This window comes from Ischnura elegans, chromosome 2, assembly GCF_921293095.1.
Source record: "Ischnura elegans chromosome 2, ioIscEleg1.1, whole genome shotgun sequence".
In the NCBI taxonomy this organism is placed as follows: Eukaryota; Metazoa; Arthropoda; class Insecta; order Odonata; family Coenagrionidae; genus Ischnura; species Ischnura elegans.
The window spans coordinates 126,201,099-126,226,584 of record NC_060247.1 but is presented as its reverse complement, the minus strand read 5'-3'; the positions used below and the strand labels follow the sequence as shown (position 1 = coordinate 126,226,584).

The 25,486-nt window shown below is 38.1% G+C and overlaps 3 protein-coding genes across 4 annotated transcripts; 1 reads left to right on the top strand and 2 right to left on the bottom strand.

Annotated features, from left to right (window-relative positions):
- Nucleotides 1-309: 309 nt before the first annotated feature.
- LOC124154614 (histone deacetylase 8-like) lies at nucleotides 310-9,701 on the bottom strand. The gene is made up of 8 exons (XM_046528454.1): nucleotides 9,500-9,701; nucleotides 9,237-9,426; nucleotides 5,655-5,796; nucleotides 5,472-5,578; nucleotides 4,534-4,726; nucleotides 4,285-4,457; nucleotides 1,046-1,140; nucleotides 310-947 (listed from the first exon to the last, which is right to left on the bottom strand). The coding sequence occupies exons 1-8, from the start codon at nucleotides 9,575-9,577 to the stop codon at nucleotides 819-821; spliced, it is 1,107 nt and encodes a 368-aa protein (XP_046384410.1). The 5' UTR covers nucleotides 9,578-9,701; the 3' UTR covers nucleotides 310-818.
- Nucleotides 9,702-9,711: 10 nt separating this feature from the next.
- LOC124154615 (protein FAM177A1-like) lies at nucleotides 9,712-18,140 on the top strand. 2 transcript variants are annotated; one of them, XM_046528455.1, is made up of 5 exons: nucleotides 9,712-9,884; nucleotides 9,968-10,111; nucleotides 10,185-10,349; nucleotides 10,427-10,575; nucleotides 17,769-18,140. In XM_046528455.1, exons 1-5 carry the CDS (start codon nucleotides 9,816-9,818, stop codon nucleotides 17,818-17,820), a joined length of 579 nt encoding a protein of 192 aa, XP_046384411.1. In that variant the 5' UTR covers nucleotides 9,712-9,815; the 3' UTR covers nucleotides 17,821-18,140. The 2 variants fall into 2 exon arrangements, with proteins under 2 accessions (XP_046384411.1, XP_046384412.1); XM_046528456.1 differs by having other exon boundaries at nucleotides 17,425-18,140.
- A 2,224-nt stretch (nucleotides 18,141-20,364) lies between these two features.
- LOC124154613 lies at nucleotides 20,365-24,175 on the bottom strand. Its single transcript, XM_046528453.1, has 7 exons — nucleotides 23,902-24,175; nucleotides 23,662-23,789; nucleotides 23,320-23,461; nucleotides 23,129-23,250; nucleotides 20,945-21,043; nucleotides 20,658-20,864; nucleotides 20,365-20,524 (listed from the first exon to the last, which is right to left on the bottom strand). Exons 1-7 carry the CDS (start codon nucleotides 24,020-24,022, stop codon nucleotides 20,399-20,401), a joined length of 945 nt encoding a protein of 314 aa, XP_046384409.1. The 5' UTR covers nucleotides 24,023-24,175; the 3' UTR covers nucleotides 20,365-20,398.
- Between the last annotated feature and the right edge of the window lie 1,311 nt (nucleotides 24,176-25,486).

Sequence of the window (25,486 nt, the reverse complement as noted above, 5' to 3'; positions counted from 1 at the left end):
CCCAACCTTAGCTATGGAAACAGGTACCTGATAGGATCTTAGCGTAGTGAAACCTCCATATTGGCAATGTAAAAAATATTTTTTGGTATTCATGAGGGAATTAGCCTTTTTAGAATGTTGCCCCATTTCAAAAGGGTTAAAGTTTCACAATTTAAAAAATATAATATTCAATAGTAACCATGTCTTCTTTCACAGTGTGGACTCAATGATACCATAAATGCTAACTCAGTAGTGCACTCAATCTTTAAAAAAAACAAAGACACCAAGTAACTACATATTGATTGCTATGCCAATTTTTTGTACCTACAAATTGTTTGTGAATAATTCATCATTGTTAGCATAAGTTTTACACAACCAGAAAGATTTTTTTATCACAGATATGCAAACATGATACAGTACCACCTGCTACTCCTTCAGTTACTTGCTCATCCAGAGTGGAATAGCATTTACTTAATCAACCATCATGCAGAAAGTCTTAATACTTTAAGTGGCAGTCAACTGCAAATAGGTGACAAAATTTTCAGTTAAAATTGAGATGAGAATTGAACAAATGAAGTTAAATAGATTCACAATAATCTTAATGAGTTTTTGAACCAAATATGAGAAAGAATTTGTATGCATTCTGCTTCCCATTTTACCAGGTGGACCTGAGAGAGGGTGTAATAATCATTTCTTCAAGTGAAACAAAAAAGACCTTAAACACCTCTTGATTTTTGACCAATTTAAAGTAGTCAATAAGACATTAATCATAAATAAGAGTTTATTTATAAACAATAACATTAACTTAACAAATAATTAGAAGTAAAATAGAAAATATTTCATGGTAAGTTGCTTAAATTAGCAGTAATATTGTCAACAATAGTGTTCAACTCTGAGAAGGTATTGCTATTTTTCCGCAGACCAGCTGATATCTCCAGATCAAAATCCGGTCCATACCTCAGAAAATCCTGAAAGACAAAATATGTCATTTTAGAATACAAGTATTAACATACATCATAGGTACAATAACCTCAAAATATATGCCAAGAATATGATTGAAACTTACAGTGTGATCAGGAATATCAGATGACAATGTCTTTCCAACAATAATTGATGTTAAAAACGTCCAGCATTTAGCTGTGTTAGTTAAATTGTATCCTCCTTGAAGAGAAGAAATTCAGTATTAGGACAAGAAAAATGCAAAATTTTATGGCAGCAAAAAAAATAACTTTATTACATGCTGAGGATGCAAACATCAATTCACATTATATGTTTTTCAGCATAGTTTTGTGCATTTCTAACAAGCTTCTTAGCACTAGAACCGCTGAACTTTACAACCCCACCAAAACTGCGGCATGGGACTTTTTTGTCCCATTGACAAAATACGTTGATCCTTTCATGTTTAAGTATAATAGACAGTTTTTTGTGGTTTGTGTGAACAAAACAAGTGTTTAGGTAATGTTTAAAACGTTTATAAAGTATAACTAGGAATACAGTAAACTTATTTTGATAGCAAAAGTGTTGTTTGTCAAGAATAACCAGGTAACGTCAAGGACAGTCGATAGAGGACGTGAGTAGGCGGCCGGCGCAGTGCACAGATTATTCCCTTGTGCCCTTCTAATTGGCAGAATAACGGTATCTTTGCATCGATCCCCTTCGTAATAAACTGTTATTATGCTAAATACCAAATAAGTGTACAAAAAAAAACTGAAATTGTATGTTTTCCCCATATGGGACAAAAAAGTCCCATCCCGCGGTTCTAAGTTAATCGTAGTTTTTCTCGCGAACCAAACATTGTACAATATTTTCGATATGACCATTCGAAAGAGCATAAAAAATGAGTTTTGATCAGTAAATTTCAGAGGGATCAAACCTCTAGTACATGAATGGCAAACATTTGCAAAGAGCGATGGGACAAAAAAGTCCCGTCCGCAGTTCTGGTGTTAAGGAAAAAAGGATGCTTGTTTCAACGAAGGAATGGAAATTAGTCAACTCAAGTGCAACACTTTGTTTAATTTCAGATGAAAAATCACACCAAGAAATTTGGCTCGGAAGGTAGCTTCATTTCCCTATTTACATGTATCACATGTGAAACCCTTCAGGAATCAATAAATTATGGAATAATTTCTGTATACCTAAATTCCTTTTCCAACCAGAATTAATGTTGGAGTCTGCAGGGCAAACGATGGCTTTTGAGTTCAGAAGTTTTTTTCCATCATGAGTTGGTACATGATAGTGTGATAGGTCAACAAAAAGATAGTCTACTAAGAGTGGGTTCAAAAGTGCCAATAATCAAGTTAACATGAATTCAAGTTCTCTTTCATTCAATGGTTTCGATGGTTTCACAAATGACAAAACGACCTTGTTTTCTTCCACGGGTTTATTTTTTGGTTCAACATGTTTTTCAACCTCAAGAGGTCATTTTCAAGTAAAAAAATTTTTAGCATGTCAAGTAAATTTATACCCAGAAGGGACTTGAGAAGGGGGAGGGAAACCAGGGAGAGGTAATGGGTGACGGTTATGGTGAGAGAATGAAAAACCCAGTGAGCCCCCCAACACATCACCTAGGCTATGCCCCAGCTCATGATGCAAAACAATACATATTGGCATTTGGTCAAAAATGATAAAATTTGCCAATGTATAAGTGACACATGCTGCTGATGTCAAAGTGATATATGTACATATATATCTGACATAGAAATGATATTTTTCCCGACCAAAATGTGATATAGGTGGCCAATGTCTCAATGCAATTTTGTCTTAATTCTTTCCAAAGGATGCATGAATTAGTGCTCACTAATTGGCTATACATAATGAACACTGGGACATGGAGTACCACCTAAGAAGCTCATGATCCATGCATCCACCAGGATAGCCTCTAATGATACATAGTGCTCATTGGCCATGCATGAACTTTGTTACCAGCTTTTGATGGAGGGGGTTGCAAACAAATGAGATGTTAGAAAAATAAGAGAGAGGATTCATTTTAAGTACCGTGGCTGTCATAATGTGCCTTTGTAAAAGCCCTATTATGTATGTACTTTTTTAAATATTAGTATTCACTTCCATTCCTGATTAGATAGTTCTATTAAAACTAGTTTGGCCTCTTAATCTATGTTATTCCATCCTGTCTAAAAATAAACTCTGTGATTGAGAAAATATTTGATCTGAACATATACTTAAGCCAGACAGATTAGTTCCGTGACAGAATGTAGGGGGTGGGGAACTCTGGCAAATGAGCGTGTCTATCAGCCAATCACTGTCCCCTGTTTACAACCCACACCCTTGCCATCCCATACAACTTTGCCCCTTGGATGTGAATCGTCAGTACTATCAGGAAATATCCTTTCATTCGTTATCTCTCTTAAGGACATACCAAACCCTTTCTTAGCTGAACCCTTTTGTTTGTCTCTGGTCATGGACATTTTCCTGTCTGACCTAGCAACATTGTCTACTGCCAATCACTCAACTTACCTACCTGTCATGGGACAACTCTGGTAAGCTCGCCTAAAGAAATTCCATTACTGGTCATAGGGGGTGGTGTCAGGATTAATATTCTCATCAATAAAGAGGAGAGGGGCAAGCAGTCACTGGAAATGGGGACATAGTTTATGCATGAGCCTCCACTTGCTGCATGCTAATTATTGAATATGTTTTGTATTGTTATAGGGAGACTTGAAGCCTCTCCAAAGTTTATGCCTGGATCCAGCTCTGGCATCGGTCTATTACGATGTAAATAGGGATGGTCAGATCGGATACCTTGGATCCAAATATCCGCGGAAATTGCCCTTCATTGGATACATCGGATCCAAAGTCTAGGAAGACATCGGATCTGGGTCCGAAATCTTAAATAATAGCTTCAGTGAATGCAACACCCCATAAGGGTGGAAAGAGTTCCGATTCTGTCTTCAAATGCACCGTCCTATGCGATTCTTGTCCTACTCATGAACTGTTTTATTTGAAAGCTCTCGCAGAGGTTACGTAGGAGAATTTCAGCCGTGGAAAATAAAAAAAGGCAAAATACAACTGGCATATAGTGTGACTCTTCCCAAGAGATTGAACAATCATCGGGGAAATCTTAGCGTTAGGAATTTGAAAATGCATTTTGATCCGAAAATATCCGATCCGAAAGATTCGGCTCCGAAAATCAAAGATCCGATCCGAATCCGAGAAAAATCCTGGATCCGTCCATCCCTGGATGTAAATAATGTTTATTAAAAGTAATCATTATAGTGCCATCTCATGGTTATTCACCAGCGTAAAAATGTTGACTCTTGAAAAATATTAATACCAGAATCTCATTACCTCCACCCAGGAATAAAGTTGGCAGTTTCCAAGTCAGCACTTTCTTCACACAGGCTCCCATTCCATGGGGTGTCAGATTGAAAGTTCCGACAGGATCTCCAGTAAGACAGTCTGCACCACACTGTAAAACTACTGCATCACAATGGAAAGTATTTGTGACCACATCCATCACCCTAAAATGTAAAATGAATCAAATAAATTATGTCTTTCGAGATAAGCATAACTGCAACTTGAGAATAAACAACAAACCGAGTAAACAGCCAAGAGAACTGGTCATCCGTGACACCATCCTTCAGAGGTACATTTACAGAGTAATATCTTCCAGCACCAAAACCAACATCATTAACAGCTCCTGAGCCAGGGAAAAATCCCAAGCCATAATTGTGGAATGAGACTGTCATAACTTTAGAAGTTGAGGAAAATGCATTTTCTACACCATCACCTGCCAAATAAACAAATATTTTATGCAATTCATGAAGAGATACATACATATAAATACTACTGGCCTGGTGGCAGCACAGTCAAGTCCTCCCTTGCAAACAAAGAGGTTTCAGGTTAGAGTCCCATCTGAGCAGATTTTCACCACCCAGGCACGAGATACGTGATTGAAATTGCTTAGCGTAAGAAATAACTTAATTTCACAATTTCGAGGAACAAGAAAGACACCAATATTATTTAAATAGCACCTCAGATGTCACCAACAAATGTATTAACGCATAAAACCATACACGAGGAGCAACATTGGTCCAGGGGCTTTCCGTCATCTTCAAGGTCTACTACGCCATTTAACCCAAAGATTGGATTGGTTAGGTAAGGATAGAGCACAACCCAGACTTAACTAAAGGCATATGAATTCCTCACATTTTGTGGTGGAGGGGCCAGTTTATTTCACTGAGCCACCACCTCTCACTTCCAGGACTTATCATTGGGGTATCTACAGGCTTCGCCCAGGATTTGAATCCAGGACCCTTCAATTAGGTGCAAAGCACTCTATTTACTAAGCTACCATGCTTCCCACTATGCCACAAAAAATAAATATACCAATGATCTCATGAAAGTAATTTCCGGGCATATGACCACCTATCACATCACGTTATGGATCAATGAATTCATTTTGCAACTTTTTCCCATTCACTTTGCTCCTTTATATTCTTGGTGTGCATGTGAAAAAGTGCTTGAAAACTCACCGTGATGTGCATCAATGTCAATATACAGCACTCGATCAAATTTTTCTCTCAGTTTCTGAATGGCGATAACAATATCATTTACATAGCAGAATCCTTTTGCTTCATCCCTGAAAAATGTGAAATCCATTAGTATAACACACAAACTAAAAACCGGCAATTAATTACATAAATATTTTTAAACACCTTTGTGCATGGTGCCAACCACCACACCAATTTATTGCTATGTCTGCATCTCCGTCAACTAATAATTGTGCACCTGTTAGAGAACCACCAGCAACTAATGAGGCAAACTTGTACACTTTCGTAAATAGGGGGCAATCATAACCTAAAAAAAAAACAAACAGAAGAGATATAAGCAATATGAGAAATATTGCAAACTTTTAGTAATTGAACAACAAAACACTGAAAATGGTCTTAAGCAAAGACATATTTCGAAGTCCAAAAGATAACGGAGTAATATAAAAAGTATTTGCACATTTATTATATGTAGTATTGCAAATTTGCCAGCCTCGGTGGTGGTGGGGTAACGTCCTCAGCTGCCTAACAAGGATCGCAGGTTCGAGTCCCGCCTGGGTACGTTTCCGCTGTCCAGGGCATGGTTGTTCATGCACGTTTACTTGTTAAATTTGCTGATTACCCTGATCTAAAATGGCCAATATGAGCTGTATTCGGTGGTTTGGGAATAAAAAAAAAATAATGATAAAGTTCCAAAGTTCCTAATCAAATGAAGCACTGTATCTAAGCACAATTATCATCAAGGTTTAAAATATGACCCATATAAAGTTTGAGCTATTGCCGACACAAGAATTCTTACACATGTGGTGTGTAATGTTAGCTACTTCCCTAATGTATTGGGGATTTAAATGGATTTACTATTGCATTTTATCTCAGAAAATAAATACATGAAGTTGATGCTGAATAATTGAAAGGTGAGAGAAAATAATTTTCCAAGGAAGAGGAAATTATTCACCGGGATGGAAGTTGGGACGGCAAAGCAACCCTAAAAGTCCTGCCACCTTGCAACAAAGCTGATGGCAGAATTATTCCAATAGGATAATGGCCTTGAAAGCAAGGTTACCACCCCGCAAAAATGCCAACTGCAGAAGGAACTCTAGACACATGCTCTTAGTACCTTGGCTTGCTTATAATTTTGTAATCCCCAAAGACTACACCTAGTTTGCAAAAAATAATGCAGCCTTTGATGCACATGCCATTACCATGGGTTACAAGGAATGCAAGGATGAAGATCGATTGCCTGTAATTCCTCACATCCACTTCCAGTTAGGCGAGGTGCTGCACCGACAGAAGGTGAGCTCAAGACATGCTCTGATCAGCTATCCATGGGTGGTAAGACAAGAGGATGAACAATGACCATCATTCTTACAACTTACGTCTGATGTTTCATTGTAGACCACCCCTAATAGTAAAATGTACCTTTCTATGAATTTATATTAGCCTTGCTCAAATGTAATGTAATTGTTGGTGGGAACTCACACACCCTCAAGTTGGCTTGGAGAGCAGAGTATTGAAGTAGATGATAGTTCGCACTCTTGCAAAATAATCCTACCTTGTGTATTTCATCGTCCTTTGGAAAAGAATGCATTTAACATGGCTGGTGTGGATACTGGTCAGTTATATTCTTGATAGTGACTTCGCAGCTTAAGGTTTTGTCTATGCTGCCTTATTCACAACAATAATAAGTACATACATAAAGTCTAGTAATTCTGCTTTGTGGAGTATTTACCATTTGTCAAATTCTTTCAGAGTATCAAGAGAGAGAGTGGAGAATTCAGGGTCAAGTTCGAGCCTAGACCCAATTGAGAAGAGAGATATAATTTTACTTTCAAGCTGCAAAAGATGACTCGGAAGAAAGAAGAAATGATAATGGTGAAAATGTAAAATGGTCATGCTCTGTAAATTGAGAAATCTGTCTTTATTATTTTGTTCCACCACTCATCTTGACACCTATATACTGCCTCCCATCTAGTCAGAATGGATAAATTTATGGAAGATCTTGAGAATGAACTTGGATGTTGGAAAATTATGCAATTTAAAAATTAATTAATTATGTGCTGTGACGTCATGGCAAAATTAGCAGTGCCGGAACACACTTTCCATAACTTATTTTAGAAGTGAAATATTACTCTGCACGTTTTTTATTACAAGTTATTACTTACATTCTATTACATTTTTTTGTTTTGGTTACTAAAAAATTAAGTATGTACGTATTTGAAATTCTGAGGCACCAAAATTGATAAACATCACATGGTGTTGGAACGGCGTTCCGGCACCGTGACTGATTATGTTGGATCTTTTGTAAAGCAAGTATATTGATGTCTTTTTAAGTTTTTCTTGATTATTTTTGCCATCAATCATCTCCACACCTACACACTGCCTCCTAACCCAACTCAACAGTTGACCAGTAGGTGTTGAGGCGAGATTACACTCAGGATCTTAGTTATGGAGACACACAGAATGGAGGCGGAGGCTAATGGTCTCATCAGTTTTCTTCTACATATTTGGTGTCCCATTATAACACATAGTCCTAGTTAAGTACATTTATTTTCTTATTGAGGAGTGACTGCTTCCATTTTAAATTCATAGGTTATTTCTGAGAGCTGACTGGAATAAGACATACTGTGATATCAAACATATAGCGTGGGGGCCAAGTTTAGTTGCAAGCAAATTTCATGCAGTTGAGCTGTGATGAACTAATCTTCTCTATCTACTATTATGTGCAATTCTTTTGGCTCTGTTGACTCATTGACATGGCCATACTGCTAAGTATTCTCTGAGACTAGAGATCTGCTGAATCCTATCTAAGGTTGAGCTAAAAATACATGGATCCTCCTAGCAGATTACCACTACATTCACCTGGGTCTTGTAAATCCCAGCAAGAAATTTGTCACTTTCTGCAGCAAGTCTTCCATAGCAGCAGGTTCTGTGCTGCTGAAATGACGTGGCTATGCACCATAACCTTTTCCAATTGAGAGTTACATTATTCTTATGCTACAGGTTTTTTTAATTTACATATTTGTTTCAGAAGGCTTAAAGAGCTAAGAGGAAGATACTCCATCGAATGCATTACATCAAGAAGAGATATTTGCAAAGAGGGTAAAATTACAAGGTGAGTCAATTAAACAAATGTTTGACCCTTAACCAACTCAGAATGGTGCTCATGAAAGCTATTTAATGCTAACCATTTAGCGCTTTACTTTACTTAACATAGTTTCAATATAACCATTGCCGATTAGCGACTTCAAATGATAAAGAAGAGTTCTGAACCAGTTTTATTTTATATGAAATGCACTTGAATATAAAGCATCAAAAAGAAAACACCGGGTTTTGCAGGTGCGGTGACTTGCACCCTTTCCCCCCTATGGCAGCACAACATTCTAACTTTCTGCTCCTTCCTCACTTACCCTGCCCTGGAGGACTGATACACTCAACATGTTGAATCCACTTTCTCTGGCTCCTTCCCAAATTCCAAAAATTCACTCTCCCACCGAAACGTATGGCTTAAATTTTAGCTGTACGGTCAGAAAATCTATAAATTGATAAATAGTACCATATCAATGCTTTCTAAGAGGATCCAGTTTTCTATCACTAGGCACATGCAACTAAAATTTGTCATTATCCTTGTCACGACCTATATAATTTAGCATAAATTTAATACCGAAGTAAATTTTATTAAGGTTGAGTGCAGCAAGGTAAGTCATCATTTTAGCATCGTATGAGTTTCATTATATACACTTCCATAATTACCAAGACCATATTCCTCTTGATCTTCTTCTCGATTTTCGTAGTCTGACCACTCGTCTGCCTCTATTAAGAAATCAACATAACTTTGAGAGTGGAATGTAATCAGGTCTTCACGAGAGGCTGGCTTCACAGGAAAAACTTGCATGAACTTGAACAATCCGTAGGCTTCCACAAGGCGGTGAGTAAGCTTTCCCTAAGTATTAAAAGACATTAATCAACGGGCGAAAACTTGAAGAGAGTGGAGGTCAATCACAAGTTTTCCTTACCCTATCTCCGACGTTGGGGATGTTGCTGCATATTTCGGTGAGGTTATCGTCCTTAATATATGCTACTTTTGATGACATACCACGGTTTAAAGATATGACAATATAGTTACAATTCGAGGATAATTGGAAAACAACGAAATGTATTCCCGCCCGTTTGACAAAGGTGAAACGAAATGAGAACGGTACGGCGCAGTGGCAAGTGGCGCAGTTGTTGTTATTGTGTCGTCACCATTCGTTTTGTTGTGGGCCGACGAAGGCGTGGCATTCGTCTTGCAGATAAAGACAAAGGATTTCTGTAATCACTGAAAACCTTGAAATGAGTTCTTTTGGCACTGGAATTAGTTCTTCACTGCCGGAATCCACCGGAAATGAAAATGCCATTCCTGTACGTTCGTCTATAACGTCTCTGTAACAAACGATTGCTTGCTCAATATTATAGATTTCTAATCTTTGTGTGTGGATTCGCAGGGAAAAGTTTCACCAACTCAGGAGTGCAGTGACACCGAGCCAAAGACAACCCGCAAAATTATTCACTTCTGCGATGGCGCTTTGGAGGAGTGTGGGCCTGGTGAAGACGAGCAAGATGGAGCTAGTGAATCGGCCGTGGACCCCGTAAATATCTTGAAGTATTTTGTTTGCTTATATTTTAAAATATTGTGTTCTAGTTAACTCTTCTTTTTTTCAGTCAACTCTTACGTGGGGACCATGGATATTTCATCAGGTGGCTAATGCTGGCTCTAAGACATTGAAAGCGGTCGACTACGTCGGAGAATCACTGGCAAACTTTTTTGGAATAACTACACCAAAGTATCAATATGAAATTGACGAGTATGAAATCGCGTGTGCTGAGGTAATCCTTTGCAATGGGTTGCTGGCATGATGGCAATGATGAATTGGAATCGTGAAGATTTCCTTCGTGTTTTTTAGGAGGAAGAAGAAAAGAAGACTCAAGACCTCGAAATGGGAGGTTGGACGGAAGGGTCAGCCCAGACCAATGAGGATCAACCCAAGCATACATACTCCACTGAGGTTTCGTATGAAGGGCCGATAAAGTTGCAGCCTAATACTGTGCAGAGGTTGGTGTCTTACCAATTTTCTGTTCCCAGCAATTTTGCCATGACTTAAACAGAACTACCGTTAAGTAGGATTAAGTGTAGCCCAGTGGGTCTGCCGCCAGCTATCTGTGGGAAACAATAACTTTTTAAATATTTCATCATTATGGGTACCATAGTATACATTGTGTTGTGACCTTGGGTAAACACTGCTTCACGTAATGATTATCCACCAAATACGTAAAAGGTTTTTTAATAGTAAACTGATTATTGGTGGTAGGGAACAGTGGTAGATCTAGGATAGAGACATTGGGGGCCAAGTGCGGGGTAACCTCTTAGCAGTGCTGGGGGTGCGAACATAATTACCATTCCTTCTGGTGTAAATTAGATACCCAAAGGGGGGGGGGTATCCAATCTACACTAAAAGGCCCCCCAGCCCCACTCTGAGTCTGCCACTGGATTTTAACATACCAAAAACATGTAAAATATACCTTTGGTTTGGAGCTATACTTAGTATTTTAATTCGCTAGTTGGTAAATATATCAGAAAATATAACTAAATACTCTTGTACAAAGTGGCAACCTCCAAAAATTTTGATTTATCTAGTGTGTGTTTTGGCTGTAGCCCCTAGATCCCTAAATCGGCCACAAGTACAAGTAACTAAAACCTACATGATAAATGCCACCCTTATTTTTTTCCAAGTACATGTTTCAATGTCATCCCTAGTGGAAGTTACACATATGCCAATCTACTACATATATGGCTACACTTTTTATTGTAGCGACTGCAAAACCTTGACTGTGTAGCTGCCTGAATGGCCAATATAGCCAATGAGGAACTTGCATGGGTCGTAGATTGCTCTAAAAACTATTTTGAATAAGTCAAATGGATACATTAGCTCGCAAAAATACCTTCAGTTTCTCCATTCAACATCAAAAGAAATAAAAATATTGCATTTAAAATCGAGAAAAATTTCTCTGAGCCGACCACTGCGCGAAGACACCCGAGCGTTGCCGAGGCCAGGCGTGACGTCATAGGTGCCTAAACAATCGTAGGGAGTAGGGAAATACGCTGAGCGCATGGTGTAAAATTTGTTTTGAAGGAGTATTTAGCCGCTCATCGTCACTTTATTTTGTTCTGTTATTCTGGGGCAAGTTTTCCTATTGCTATTGTGCCTAGATTATTACTTGGGATATTAATAATGCGGCATCGGGATGATGAAGTACAAGCGTTTCACTTCGTGTGTTTTAGTTATCAGAAAAATGGATGATACCATTGCCACTCGTTCGAATAGTACACCTGAAATTCATCTACGTCTACATAATACCCCGCAAGCCGCCTAAAAGGCGTGTGGCATGGGGTGTTAGGACACCAGCCTTTTTTTAGGACACCAAAAATTGATGCCACGACCCTCATGGAATCTGTTAAGACAAATTATTGCTATACGTCGGCGGAAAATCGAGTTGTAAAAGAAACTTGTAATACTGGAGGATAACGATCGTAAGCTGTGCTGTTGACATTAGAGTAAGCTGTGCTGTTGAATTTGGCAACGCCGGATTAACGGAGAAGGTAGTGCTATCCGTCCTACGGTACGAATTCACAGCAAAACAGTCTGCACACAATCCACATGTGAGATCGCGAATCGGTTCCGCTGCCAACACACACTCAAGCTACAACCTATTTCAATAATATAGGTAAATCCATAAACAATATACTAGCATATACCATAAAAATATAGTGGGAAACAGGCAAATACTCTTATCAAAAACTGGATGTCACTATCACATTATTATATTCATCACGTACAACTTACAATAACAGAACTCGTTATGATGAATACAACTATTTATTCACTGATTTAAACCCTTAAATTAGCCCACACAAGTGACACAGGTGACATACTACTATTCGTTGAAATAATGGAATAACAAACTTCACACACAGTTTTTATTTCAATAGCGTGATCGTGAAATGTCATATCTACGGTGAACAACGGAGATTAGCACGCCACTGACAATTTTTACACTACTGTTAGACATTTATCGATAGCGTAATAGCACTTTTTACAATTCAATCACGATGGAACACTGATAACTCTTGGCCGATATTTTTCAACCTTGTCAAACTTTGTGCATTACAACCACTGTCACTGTGATTATTAGCAGTAGCTTAACAGGAGATGTCACGTTGAAAATAACACTATTTTGGCATAAAAATGTTCCTAGATGTCTCAAATCAGCGAGCAAAAGTTGCATTGACTGGAATTCACCCCATAATACAAGCACAGACAGTCCTAAACGACGAATTCTCCGGTACCTACAAATAAACGGATGAAGTTATTGTATATAAAAGCTAAGCGGACATTAGTAAACATCAAAAGTCGTTCTAATTACATACTTAAATGAATGATATGCCGTCGATAACATCAACTTACAATTAACGTATCCCCCTTCCAATGGCCGTGGCTCAGACTCCTACAACGATGTTATTTAGGTATTATCAAATTTTTGGTTTAACTGCTCCAGTTTTATATTTTATGCCCTTACTCAGATATTAATATTATAAATAATGCAAAATACGAGGGCTTCCAAGCCTCTATAGTCGGATATTTATCTTTAAATATAAAATAATCAACACGTCTAACAAACGAAGCTCTCACAACTGCTGGCAACTATTACAAACAATCACAACAATAGCTTCGCGTGATGTTTAGGCACCTTTGACGTCATCGAGGCTCGTCGGCAGTGGCTTGGGGGGTGAGGGAGTTTTTCCCGTGCTTTAAAATTCGTTATATTTATCATTAAATATCTCGCGAAGGAAAACTCAGATTTACATGTGGTTTTCTTTGTTGTATTCAGAAAATAATTTTCTGTCCGCCTATGAAATAAAAAAAATTCATGCAAGTTCCCCATTGCCACAACTTGTGTAGCCATTTCCTATTGGGATATTTGTAATGCAGGTAGACACACTCAGTAAGGTCCTCTAGCAACTAGTAGTGCTCAGTGGTAGTTTATGCAGTATCCACACCATACATAATGCTATATTCTCTCCCTCTCTCTTGCAATGAAATTCATTGGGTACATTTGGGAGAGTGAGTTCTCGGACCACTACTGCCACAGCCGTGGAAATTCCCTCTTAATGTGTCCCTTATGAAGCAACTCATTCTGACCTCTGTCATTTCTTGGAGTGATCTTTTTGGCCACAACTTGCCAGAACACTGATAACTGATTGGCGGGAGCTCAATTGTTAGTTGTAGGTGGTCAATGATGTGGCATTAGATAATTCAAAATCTCCACCATAGCCTTCAGATTCCCCATTCAGGGTTGTTGAGGATATTTTAAGTTGTGGTTTGCTCCAGTTTTGTGTGGGAGCTCTGAGTGCTCACTCCCCTGAATGTGCCTATTTTGTACCAATGCACTAATTGGGCAAAGGGAGTGTCAAATAATAGTGGTGGGTGTTAATGCATATATTCATTCAAACTCTGGAGGCATAAAGTTAGCTGTATATGGTCAGTTTAAACTAAGAAAATAGTTTGGAGAGGAGTGAGTGATTGTTGCAGTCCAGTTATGGTGAAAAGGAACAGAAATTGCTTTTCAACTCTTAACTCTTACCAAGTGCCACTCAACTGCTACATTGATGAAGATAATACATATGAAGCTTCAGTCAATTATGTAAATGACTTCATGTAACTAATCGTTCTTCACAATAGGTATTGATTAATGCACCAAAAGTTGATCCCTTGTAGGAAACTCAAAAATTTTCATCCATTTCCTTATATTTTTCAGAAGAATATTTCTTTTTGGTTTTGCTTATGTATTATTTTAAAAAAACCTTGGCAGCCATTGATTTGCTAGTAGAATCGTAACTAATTATGGACTCTACCATTGGACTGAGAGGTGCTGTGTTCAAATTTAATTACAATGACCACCCAGCTTCTTTCAATTAAATATTACTAGCAATATGTCTATGTTGGTATATTTGTTAAAAACTGTGAGAAATATTGGTTTATGGATGAAATTTTAAGGTTTTGTAATGGGAAATTTTTCCTCCCACCATCCTTATGTGTTTGTTATATGGTAAGGAATCTCATTGATTAAATATGTCCTTTATGGACCATAGAACCAGGGTTCATTAATTCACTTCACTCAAAACTGGAAAACTTGCCTTAATGGGTCAGCTTTGTTCCAGAACAAGTGAATTGTTTTTTAGAGTGAGTCTCAATTAACTAGTTAGCACAGTAGAGAAAATTGTGGCATGTTACTCTGCTCTTCAGTTTCTTTCCCAGGAGATAAGTCAAATAGGTTAGGAAGTTACTGAATATGCCATTACTTGCTTGCCATTTTTCCCTGACTTTTATTTTCTTCCCGTTTTCAGAACCAGCTGTGGCATTTTACTGGATGTCACAGTATGTTCTAATAAATAAGTGTTAAAATGCTAATTATACTTTATCGAACAAAGGGCTCACTATTCAAGGACTTAATCTTGTACCTGCCAGTGATGTACCTTTATGGAACTACTCGCTAGTTCACTCTAAGTGCGGCAAATGTAAGTCACTATACCAATCAATTCATAAAGTTGACCTCATTTTTTAATAACCAGGATTGAATTCCCCTCCCATTGCTATGGATACTGAGATCTCTACCATGCTCTGTACTATGGGCCAAACAAGTTTCCCAGTGAATGGAGTAGCACCATAATGGCTATCGTTGAAAATTCATCTTCATCGTATAATATTACATATTCATAAGTCTCATTGGGAGGATGGAAATTGAACTCAGTAATGCATGTGAATGTTTAATGGTAGGCTTATGCTAGTCAACTGTCCCAACTAAACTCATTCAAGGTGAAACAATTTATTTTCCTCAAAAGCACACTCTCCAGCTCAGTTATGATTATTAAACAACGGGTTTTGAAGGTTTGTTTACGGAGCAGGGTAACATAGTATTAACTGTATATTCTTTTTAAGTTCTTTCTTATGCGTTTGATGTTTTGTATCTCTGTGTAGAGCAAGTGACATTATGATTTTCTGATTTCGATCTTCAGGGTAAAATGTAGAAAGAGTGGGAATCAAAAATCATCCACAAGCATATGTGGCATCACTCCATTTTTTGGTAAACTAATTTTGACTGATAGTACATATTGTACTGCAATTATGTCATCTTCCATGATAACCTGTAGGTAGGCCTTAATTAGCAGGTTACTTTGTGATCAAAGACATAATTTCTTACTGCTGTCTTCCCAAAGTATTCCCTTAAATCTTTTCCTCTCATCTCCAAGGACCATATTCCAATGCAATGCCCCAGTGCACTATACCATTTTTCTGAACTAATGGCGGCTGACCTTGAGCACGCTCGAAACCCACCCACTCATCTAGCCAATCACAGGAGAGCGATAGTAGAAAGGGTGTAGGAGCCCGTAGTCTCTCTCCGAACTCCGTGCAGTGCAGATCGCTCTCCAGCTAGCAGTGTTGCCAAATCGAAAAGCTCAGCATTCGTCCGAAAATCTTCCGTTGCCCCCGAAAGTACCGTTATTCTCAAGGCTGGCAACGCCGGTCGGAGGGGAGCGGAGCGGAAAAGGAAGGGAGAGGTGGAAGGGGCAGCGCTTCTGATTGGCTACTTGCTATATTCCACCCAGCCGCCATCAGTTCAGAAAAATGGTATAACTATTGCTTTGCTTTTTTTCCTCTGAGCCAATGCCAAGCTGCTTTGTGGTAAATGCTTCTGAAGGATTCGTAATGCATTGGCTAGTCATGTCTTACTACATATACCTGTCTTCTTTCTATGTATAATTAATTACCTGAAGAAATACTTCCTATATTTACATACCTTTTACTTGGTCTTTCATCCTGTATTCTGGTGTTTGTACGTGTTCATTGATTTTGTACTTACCCTCAGAACTTTTCTCATTCTACCCTTGTAATTTCTTCTTAGGATCACCATTTGCTTCATTTCTTTACCTGGATACCTTTTAATTGTTCTAAATCTTTTATTCTAGCATTTGTAAGTGTTGATTTTTTTTATACCTTTATCATCAGAAGTTTTCTCTTCCCATTCCCTCTATGCTTTCTTGGGATCTCTGTTTACATGTATGGATTTCACAGTAACTCCCTATCCTGGAAAGGAGACTAGCTGAAGAAGCCCTGTATAAATCTGTATTGAAACCATTTTTATAATTTTATCTTGTGATCTACCTTAGAGTTAGGATTGCTCTTATGCAATTCTTTTGCTCTTGTTCATTCTTTTGTGGCACCTTATATGATTGAAATTTCCCTCCCATTGAGGTTACCATTACAGCTAGACTGATTGGAAGTTGTTGGTTAATGAACTTCATTATTATCTGTGGCAATACACTTGATTTATTTGTGAAGTATTGGAGAACTATCAGGGGCGTACCCAGGGTCAAAACAAGGGGGGGGGGCAAGCCATGGTGGTTGTAGGATTTAAGTTGTAGGTAAGATTTAAGCATGGAAAAGGTGAATGAAACAACATTTTAAGGAAACTGTAACAGCTCTTTATTATTTTTAAAAATTATTTGCTTGCAAAAATATTATTTTTCTTAAAGACATTTGCAATTTCTGCTTGTGGGGGCAGCTGCCCCCTCCTGGGTATGCCCATGAGAAATATGTAATGCATGCTTTGTTTCTCCATTGCATTGCTAACCCCAAGTCATGCTCCTGTATCTACCTTCCATGATAAAAAAAGGAGTTTTGATTGAGAAGTTTACAGAATTTTCGTCATTCCAGATTTAGATGTTGCATCAGCAAAAGGAAGGCTTGCCGTTATTTTTTAGGAATTTCCTTTGAATTATTTTTTGTAATTTCTACTTGCCTTTTTAAAAAATAATTATTTAAATGATTTCACTTCTTACTTTCAGCTGATTTTTGGTGATTGAGTGCTCTTCATGTTCATCTGTCATCAAGACATACCTCAGGAACAGTGGGTGTAACCTGTTGTGACTCATCGCTTTTTGTGTATAGTTCTCATCCATTAATTAATTTATTGATGAACATTGTAAAAATACATATCTTGCATGCTAATATTATGATGGTCTTGTGTAGTTGTACTTTAGGATTTTGGGCAGTGCTGAGAAAGTATTTGGTACTCCGATGTAATGAAAAATATTCATTAATGTAAATTATTACTTTCCGACCTTTGATTGGGAACCATTCTATTTAATCAGTGTTGAATTATGGTTTCTTTACTATTTCATGCATCAAGGATCCTCAGCTTTATGGCACCTACGATGAGTACCAAGGTAACCTATCTTTAATCATGGTACCAATTTTTGTTTTTGCCAGTGGAGGATGATCCTCACTATGTAATTACTCCTGCTAGAGAGAATATAGAAGTCATCTGGCTATCTAGCCATTCTAGCTTATGCTGGTTGTGATAATTGTGTTGATGTTCGCAGCTTAATCAATGCATAGCGCTATTAATGCAGCCTTGAAAAATCTGTATGCGTATTATTGTCTGTGCCTGAAAGCATTTTTGCTGCCATATGAGAGACTGAAATATCAATAGAAATTGAATTTTCTATTACATTTGTATAATGTAGCAGTTGGTAGTGAATATTAAATTATCTCAATATAATTGATAGGACTTTTATTTATGCATATTATTTTTAGATTCATTTTTGTGTTTACGGAGTCAGAATCGTCCCTGATGCCAGCTTTCCTCCTAGGCTGCCTTCTTACTCTCAAGGTCAAGAAGTTTACAGTCACCCTCCCCCTTTAATGGGACTTGGAAATACATATTTATTCCCTTCTTTAATTTTTGCTCCCTATTGTTAATGCTAATTTTAAATGAGGAATCGTGAAATGAGGGCTGTAGCAGATTCAATTATTAATACAAAGATTTTATTGAAGTATTCTTCCGATGAAGGTAGGTTTCCATGGAGTACTTAAAAAGCATTCTGGGAGCCTGTATCCATCAAGCAAATCCCTCTTCAATTCACAATAAGACCTATGACCTTTCATTTTATCTAAAAATCCTATTCCCTTCCTTCATCTCTCTCATTTACCTAACATCTACCTTCTCACACAATTTTTAACATCCCTTTCCCCTCCCTCCATACATACTTTCTGTCTCCTCCGCATCTCATCTAGAAGCTGCCTTTCATCGCCCACCATCTCCAGCACTTCGTCGTTCCTCCTCTCCATCCACTCCACCTTCTCCACACCCACATCTTGAATGCTTCCAGTCTTCTTCCATCCTCCTTCCTACGTGTACACGATTCCGCACAGTAAAGTGCTACACTTAAAATCAGAATCTTCACTAACCTTTTCTTTATATGTACTTCTAAGTAGCAATCATCTCACAAGCTCCTTCCAGTTCATGAACGCCTCCTTTGCCTGAGCAATTCTCTCCTGTTGTCCTTACTACTGTATCTTTTTCCCTCTACTGATGGAGTTGAATTTCCTCGGCCCATATAGTGGAATTGATTAAGTTTTTCCTCACCTACTTTTACCTTGAGTCTCACATTCTGAGCAAGCAATGCTTTAGTAAACTCCATAATCTTGGTCTTCTTGTGATTAATTCTCATCCCATACTCCTCGCATTACTTTTCGAATGCACCTACTAGAGCCTGCAGCCTCCTTGCTGACTGACTAATCACTTGAAACATTATTCCTACCACTTTCACTCCAGCTTTCTACTTATCCCATCTCTTCAGTGTTCGCATTAAAAAGAATTAGCGATAGAGGACAGCTTTGCCTATCTCCTTGGCCTATGCTTGCCTACCCTGAATCTCTGTCTGCTACCCTCACTTGTGCTGTCTGGGTCATATACAGATTATGCATGAGTCACCTATCCATCCAATCTATATCCATTTCCTTGAGAATATCCATTATCTTTACCCAGTCCACTCTATCAAATGGTTTTTCAAAGTACAAAAAGCAGGCATATACATTATTCTAGTTTCCTCCTCTCCCCTGGGACCTCATTATTGTTCCACTTTCGCAGTGTGCGATATTAGGCTAATAACCTATAATCTCCACAGTTTATAGCTCTCTTCTTTTTCAGTTGCAGGCTTAGAAGTCTTCATTTCGGCCAACATCCTTCCTTAAATATCCTCTGTACTAGTTCAAAAAACCTTCCTTTACCATCCCTTCATAGATTCTTCAGAAGCTCACACCGGATTGTCTGCATCTGGTGCTATTATAAACTTCATATCATGAAGGGCACTCTTGATTTCCGGTTCCAAGATCCCCAGCCCATGATTATTCCTTCCGTCTGCTCTGTACCTCTTCTCACTCGGTTAGTATCTTTCCATCTTTAGCCTTAATTTTTGATATGACTCACCCCCTTTTGCTGCCCGATAGCGACTTAGCCTTGGCATACAATGCACCTACCTCTCCTTCTGAATCATTTCCATTTGCTCACACTCTCTTCTCCATCAAGTCTCCCGTGCCCTCTTTTTTATGGCATAATCAATAATTTATTATCTTATATGTGTATATATTTGCCCCACTGTGTCTGCATTCTTCCTCTTTCTTTTCTCTTCCATTTGTTTTATCATTTCCTCCGTTAATCACGGCTTCTTTTTCATTCTACCGTCAACGTAGCCAATTGACTACTCTACCACTTTAACTTTTCCCATTTTAATATTATCCCACGCTTTCTTCCTGCCAAATTATTATTGTCTTTTCCACACCAGTGTAAGAAAATATAATATGATAATTGGAAACAAATACCAAATAAAGCTCTCATGAAGAACGAGATTTTCATAATATTAAAACATTCATTGAAATTATCATCTAAGTATATGGGATAACCTATATTTTGTAACAGGGAAAAAGCTTTAGTTTAACAAAAATAAAGTTTAATATAAACTTTATTTTTGGTGAAATTTATAACACCAAGTACAATTTAACATTGTCAATTTCAGTTTGTAAGCATTCTGTAGCGAGGGCATCAGGATTGAATGGTGGTAACTCCTTAACCCATTGATCAAGCCCTGCTACTCCACGGCCACCCTGAAAACAAAAAACATTGCATTAAATTTTTTATTTCGTTTAGTATCGGTGAGTGAACGGTCAGCATAAAAAACTGATTTTCTCATCAAAATATGGTGCACCAAAGATTTACTCTGGGTCACACACCACTTGCCTTTAAATTTTGCAATGAAACATGCAAAGACGGTGATGTCACCAGTAAGGCACCATGCTTTACATGGCTTCTTAGGAAATTCCACATTAGTAATTGGATTTCTTCAGGTACAAAAAATTCAAAAACATTATTGAGGACAACTACATCAGCAGTGCTCACAATGCTGCCATAATCTATAAGATTTCCTTCGACTATTTCAATGCGGTCCTAAGAACAGACAGAAATGATTTGTATTTCAAATATTTTGCAAGCACTTTTGTACTCAACAGAACACAGATGTTGAATACCTGAAAACCATATTTTTGCACAATCCTTCTTTGAAGCTCACAGAATTCCTTGTTGATTTCAATTCCCATAATTTTTTGAGCATTAGAATAAAGGTAGGCCTAAAAAGAAAGAAGTGTATCGAAAGAGGGAAATCAACAAACAATTTACACATTCAGGGTTAACTTTCAACTAGTTCCTAACATTCATGAGAGGATAACCATGGGTCATAGTTCAAGCAACTTAAATAGCAAAACTAAATGACAACGGCATAGATTGAACCAGTACCTCAGTCCCTGCATTACCACTTCTCAGCTACATGACCAAGATTGAGAGCCTTGTCTCCATTTCTGCATTAAAATACCATATGAAAAACCACTATTAATGATTACCGCTAAGGCAGGCTGCGGATTTAAGTCAGGAGAAAAGCTAAAAATCACATTTAATACAGCAGCCAGAGGGAGCTTCTGAAGAGAAGGATCATAGAGGACCTCTCAAGTGTAATGGTGAGTCCTTGGCAATGGGGTCCATCCATCAGACCAAAAATTGTTATTAATTAAAATAATTCAGAAGATGAATGGGAAAGATAAGTTAAAACAAAAAAAGATCTTCCCCTTTCAGCCATTCTCTTATATGTTTAAAATGAAAAAAATCAAAAGTTGCCCCCACTTCTCATTAGTTAGTGAAATAAATAAAGTTCTGGTTCATAAAGTCATTCAGAGAGACCCATTCCTTCACAGACAGAATCACTCACTATAGTGTCAATGACTGCAAACCATGTGAGATGGATGCAGGAGATCGAGAAGTAGGGGAGAAATGGTTAGGTACTCTGCAAGAGTGGGTGAAGTCAAACTATCAGTTAAAGGAAGAAAGTAGTTGCGTAGGCAATGCATCTAAAAATGAAAAAATAAGGGTTTCCTTATTTTTATTTATGGGTCCTCTTTGGTGGTCAGCAATCCTTGCCAAGGATGACTTGAGATATCGACCATCGTGGGTCAGGGAGACTTTGTGAGGGGGACATGAGAGAAGTCCTAATTTTTTTGAAAGAGGGAAAGGAAAGAGGACTTGATTGTAATGTTGGCTCTACAGCTATCGTTCGCAGTTAATATCTTGGTGGTGCTTAGTTCCTGTCCTTAGTTGATTTCAGGCATGGGTACGCTTATTAGCATGTGAATGACTGTGTTTAAACTGAGTAATTTGTGGGACATAACATGACAAATATGAGGGTATCACCTGATCTGTGAAAAGAGGCTTTCTAAGAATGGCAAATTGATTCTTTGAATGGCTTAGGATCCATAATGTTAAACCCTTCATCAATTCCAAGTTCTATGGCGATATGCACACAGAGATGAAGAACACAAGAGAACCATTTAATTACCTGAAGTCACTAGAGTAACAGAAACAGATAAAATTTTTAGTGCTTGATTAGGTACTCATGGGATCAAATATTCATATGCTTCTCAAATTTACCCTTAAATATTTTGGCCATTATTAAGGATATGGGTTATGTCAAGCACCACTTAATGTGATAGGCAGGTAGGTATACAGACTTATAGGAGAAAGACACCAGCTTGTCATTGGATGGCTGGTTCACAGTTTGTAGTTTTCAATATATTTATTAAGTTCATGAAACAAGGCTGCCTATTATTAATCGCAGAAACTTGATAATTAGTTATTTTTGGTAGATCAACATGATTTCACGAGTGATTACATCACCAATCATCTGTAAAGCAAACCTTCAGTGGTGAGATTAGAAATTGAATGGACAAATTCAAAATTTTCCTTCAGTTAATCTTAAGTAGAAGAGCTGATTTCTCGCTTAAGTAAGAAGCTGATTGAGTAATACTTTTTTATATGGAATGTGCTAGAAGATAGCACTCTACACATAAAAGGTTTGGATCCATATTGCTTTATACTTTTTATGAACGTGGTGATGAGGCTAAGAAGGTGGGAAATGCAGAACTTTTGAGGAAAATCTTAATAATTCTTGCAGTAAATGATACTGGTTGAAAGTTATTTTAAATCATTAAGCTCAACTGCTAGTTCGTAACAGGTAGTCAAGCACAAAAAAGTGCTCATTAATGTAAAAACCCTGATATTAGATATACACCACTTAATATAATGTATTCATACATTTGCCACCACGAGGATTACATGGCCAGTACAGAAACGTCAAGTATCATCAACTCTATTTTACAGGTACTCACCCCATATAAGATTGCCCCCAGACGGGAGCCCACATCAAGAATTACTTTTTCACTCAATGGGCCAAGGAGAGCGGTGAAAATATACAGCAACCTTTCCCTCGACGCCGAATGAGATATGAAAGCTAAAAGAGACCCATTACTTCAGTCAACAACATCAGCACTTTCGATTTTGCCATAAATTCTTCACTCACTCAGAGGTTTGACACTTCGAGATCCACAACTTAAACAGAAGCTTCTTGACATTTCTCCATTTTCGCAGAGTTCATCAATAAGGTCATCATCATACAAAAACCCGTCCACATGGACAGTGGTTTTTGGGTCCAAGAGCGAATTCTATGAAGAAGTAAAAACGACAAAGTTCGAGAGCATCTCCATAAAGAAACGATTCAGTGTATAGCATGAATATTTTCAGGCATTATAACACGGGATTTTGGGAATAATTAAAATTTGAAGGCAATACGAATGATCCTGAATAACATTTAAGTTTTCTGGGATAGAAATTGTCGATTGAGGACTGAGTTTCAAAATATTACCTCTCCGGATGTGGGGAAACTGATGCTCTCACTTGGTAGTGTGGCTTCTGGAGGCAGTGCACTTCTAATATCTGAAGCAATGCATTTCAAGATATCTTCGCGGCTGTCATCACAACTAAGGCTGTCACCTGAAAACCAACCAGTGTGCCTTGTAATGGCTTTGTAAACTCTATTTAAAAGAAAAATAAACTATTTATTCACTATAAAATTGGCGAATTAAAGGCCAATGAAAATCCTAACCTTTAATCCAATTGGTTTGAATCCATTTTAAGAAATTAATTTTCTCCTGGCTGTCAAGCTCGGTCATTAATCGGATGAAGGACTCTTGTGCTTGTGGCAGACTCGGCCCTACAGAAGTCATGGTATTCGCCTAACTAAATATTTTAGGGTCTTAATCACTGTATAAATAAGTTTTAAAAAAACGTCAATCCAAAACTTGGTTGAAAACTAAGGAACCCAAATGTGCCGGGTACCATCGCCGGATACATAGAGTTTACATTACTAAGGAGGCCCCACTAGGTGGCGGTAGCAGTCATAATTTGAACACGGGTCCCGCGCATTAATTCAAGTTCCAACTTTTGCCACTTGTGACGCGACCGACACTACTATTCCTTTCATTTGGCTTGTTGTCAATGGCGGCTTATGAGTGAGCGGCTGTTATCATCCTCTGTGAGCCGAGAATTTCACCGATTTTGGTGTTTTTTTTTAGTATTTCTCCACCAGTAAGATATTTACGAAATATCATGGGTAAATCTCGGTGTTTTGTGCCCGGATGCAGCTCAGGCTACGATTGGGAGCTGAGGGAAAATAAGCGGTTGGGGATACAGGACCATAGCAAGAATTTTTATCATACAGACTGTCCCAAGGGTCGTGTGTCATTTTTGACCTGTAATTTTAGTAACTTTGCATGGAGCAATATTCATGAAAATTGTCACACTTATGGGGAAAGGTCCTAAGTTTTGTTAAGTGTAAGCAAAATTTTACAATTTTGACCTTTTGACCTCACAAAGTGGGTCCAAACCAAAAATTTGAATTTGCCTTATGGGGTTTCAATGTTAAAAAAATCGAGATAGACAAAAGTGTGAATTTCATTGACCAATATGTCAATTCTTAGGTTTTCGGACACGAGAGAACCGAAAATAACACTTTTATTTACGAATATTCAACCGTTGACCCAGTAAGGCCACCGTCAAGGTCATAAGGGTGGCAAAAGGAATAGCATACCAACAAAGGTGTCGATCCATGGGTTTTGTAAGGTGCCCAAGTCATTGGTATTGTCCAAATACCCGTATTATTCACTAATTGACCTCCGAGGGTCACCACGGGGGTCAAAGGTCATAGAGTTAAAAGTGGGGCAATCATAAAAACCAAGGGGTCAAACCATAGGTTTTGAAGGGTGCCAAAGTCGGTTGGGCTGTTCGTAGATCCGTATTGTTGATATTTTGACCTCCGAAGGTCACAATTGGGGTCAAAGGTCATAGAGTCAAACGTCGAGCCATCATGACAACCAAGGTGTCAAACCATAGGTTTTGAAGGGTGCCAAAGTCGGTTAGGCTGTTCGTAGATCCGTATTGTTGATTTTTTGACCTCCGAAGGTCACAATTGGGGTCAAAGGTCATAGAGTCAAACGTCGAGCCATCATGACAACCAAGGTGTCAAACCATAGGTTTTCAAGGGTGCCAAAGTCGGTTAGGCTGTTCGTAGATCCGTATTGTTGATTTTTTGACCTCCGAAGGTCATAATGGGGGTCAAGGGTAATAGAGTTAAATCGGGCCACCATGACAGCAAAAGAGTGTAACAATGTGTTTTAAAGGGTGCCCAAGTC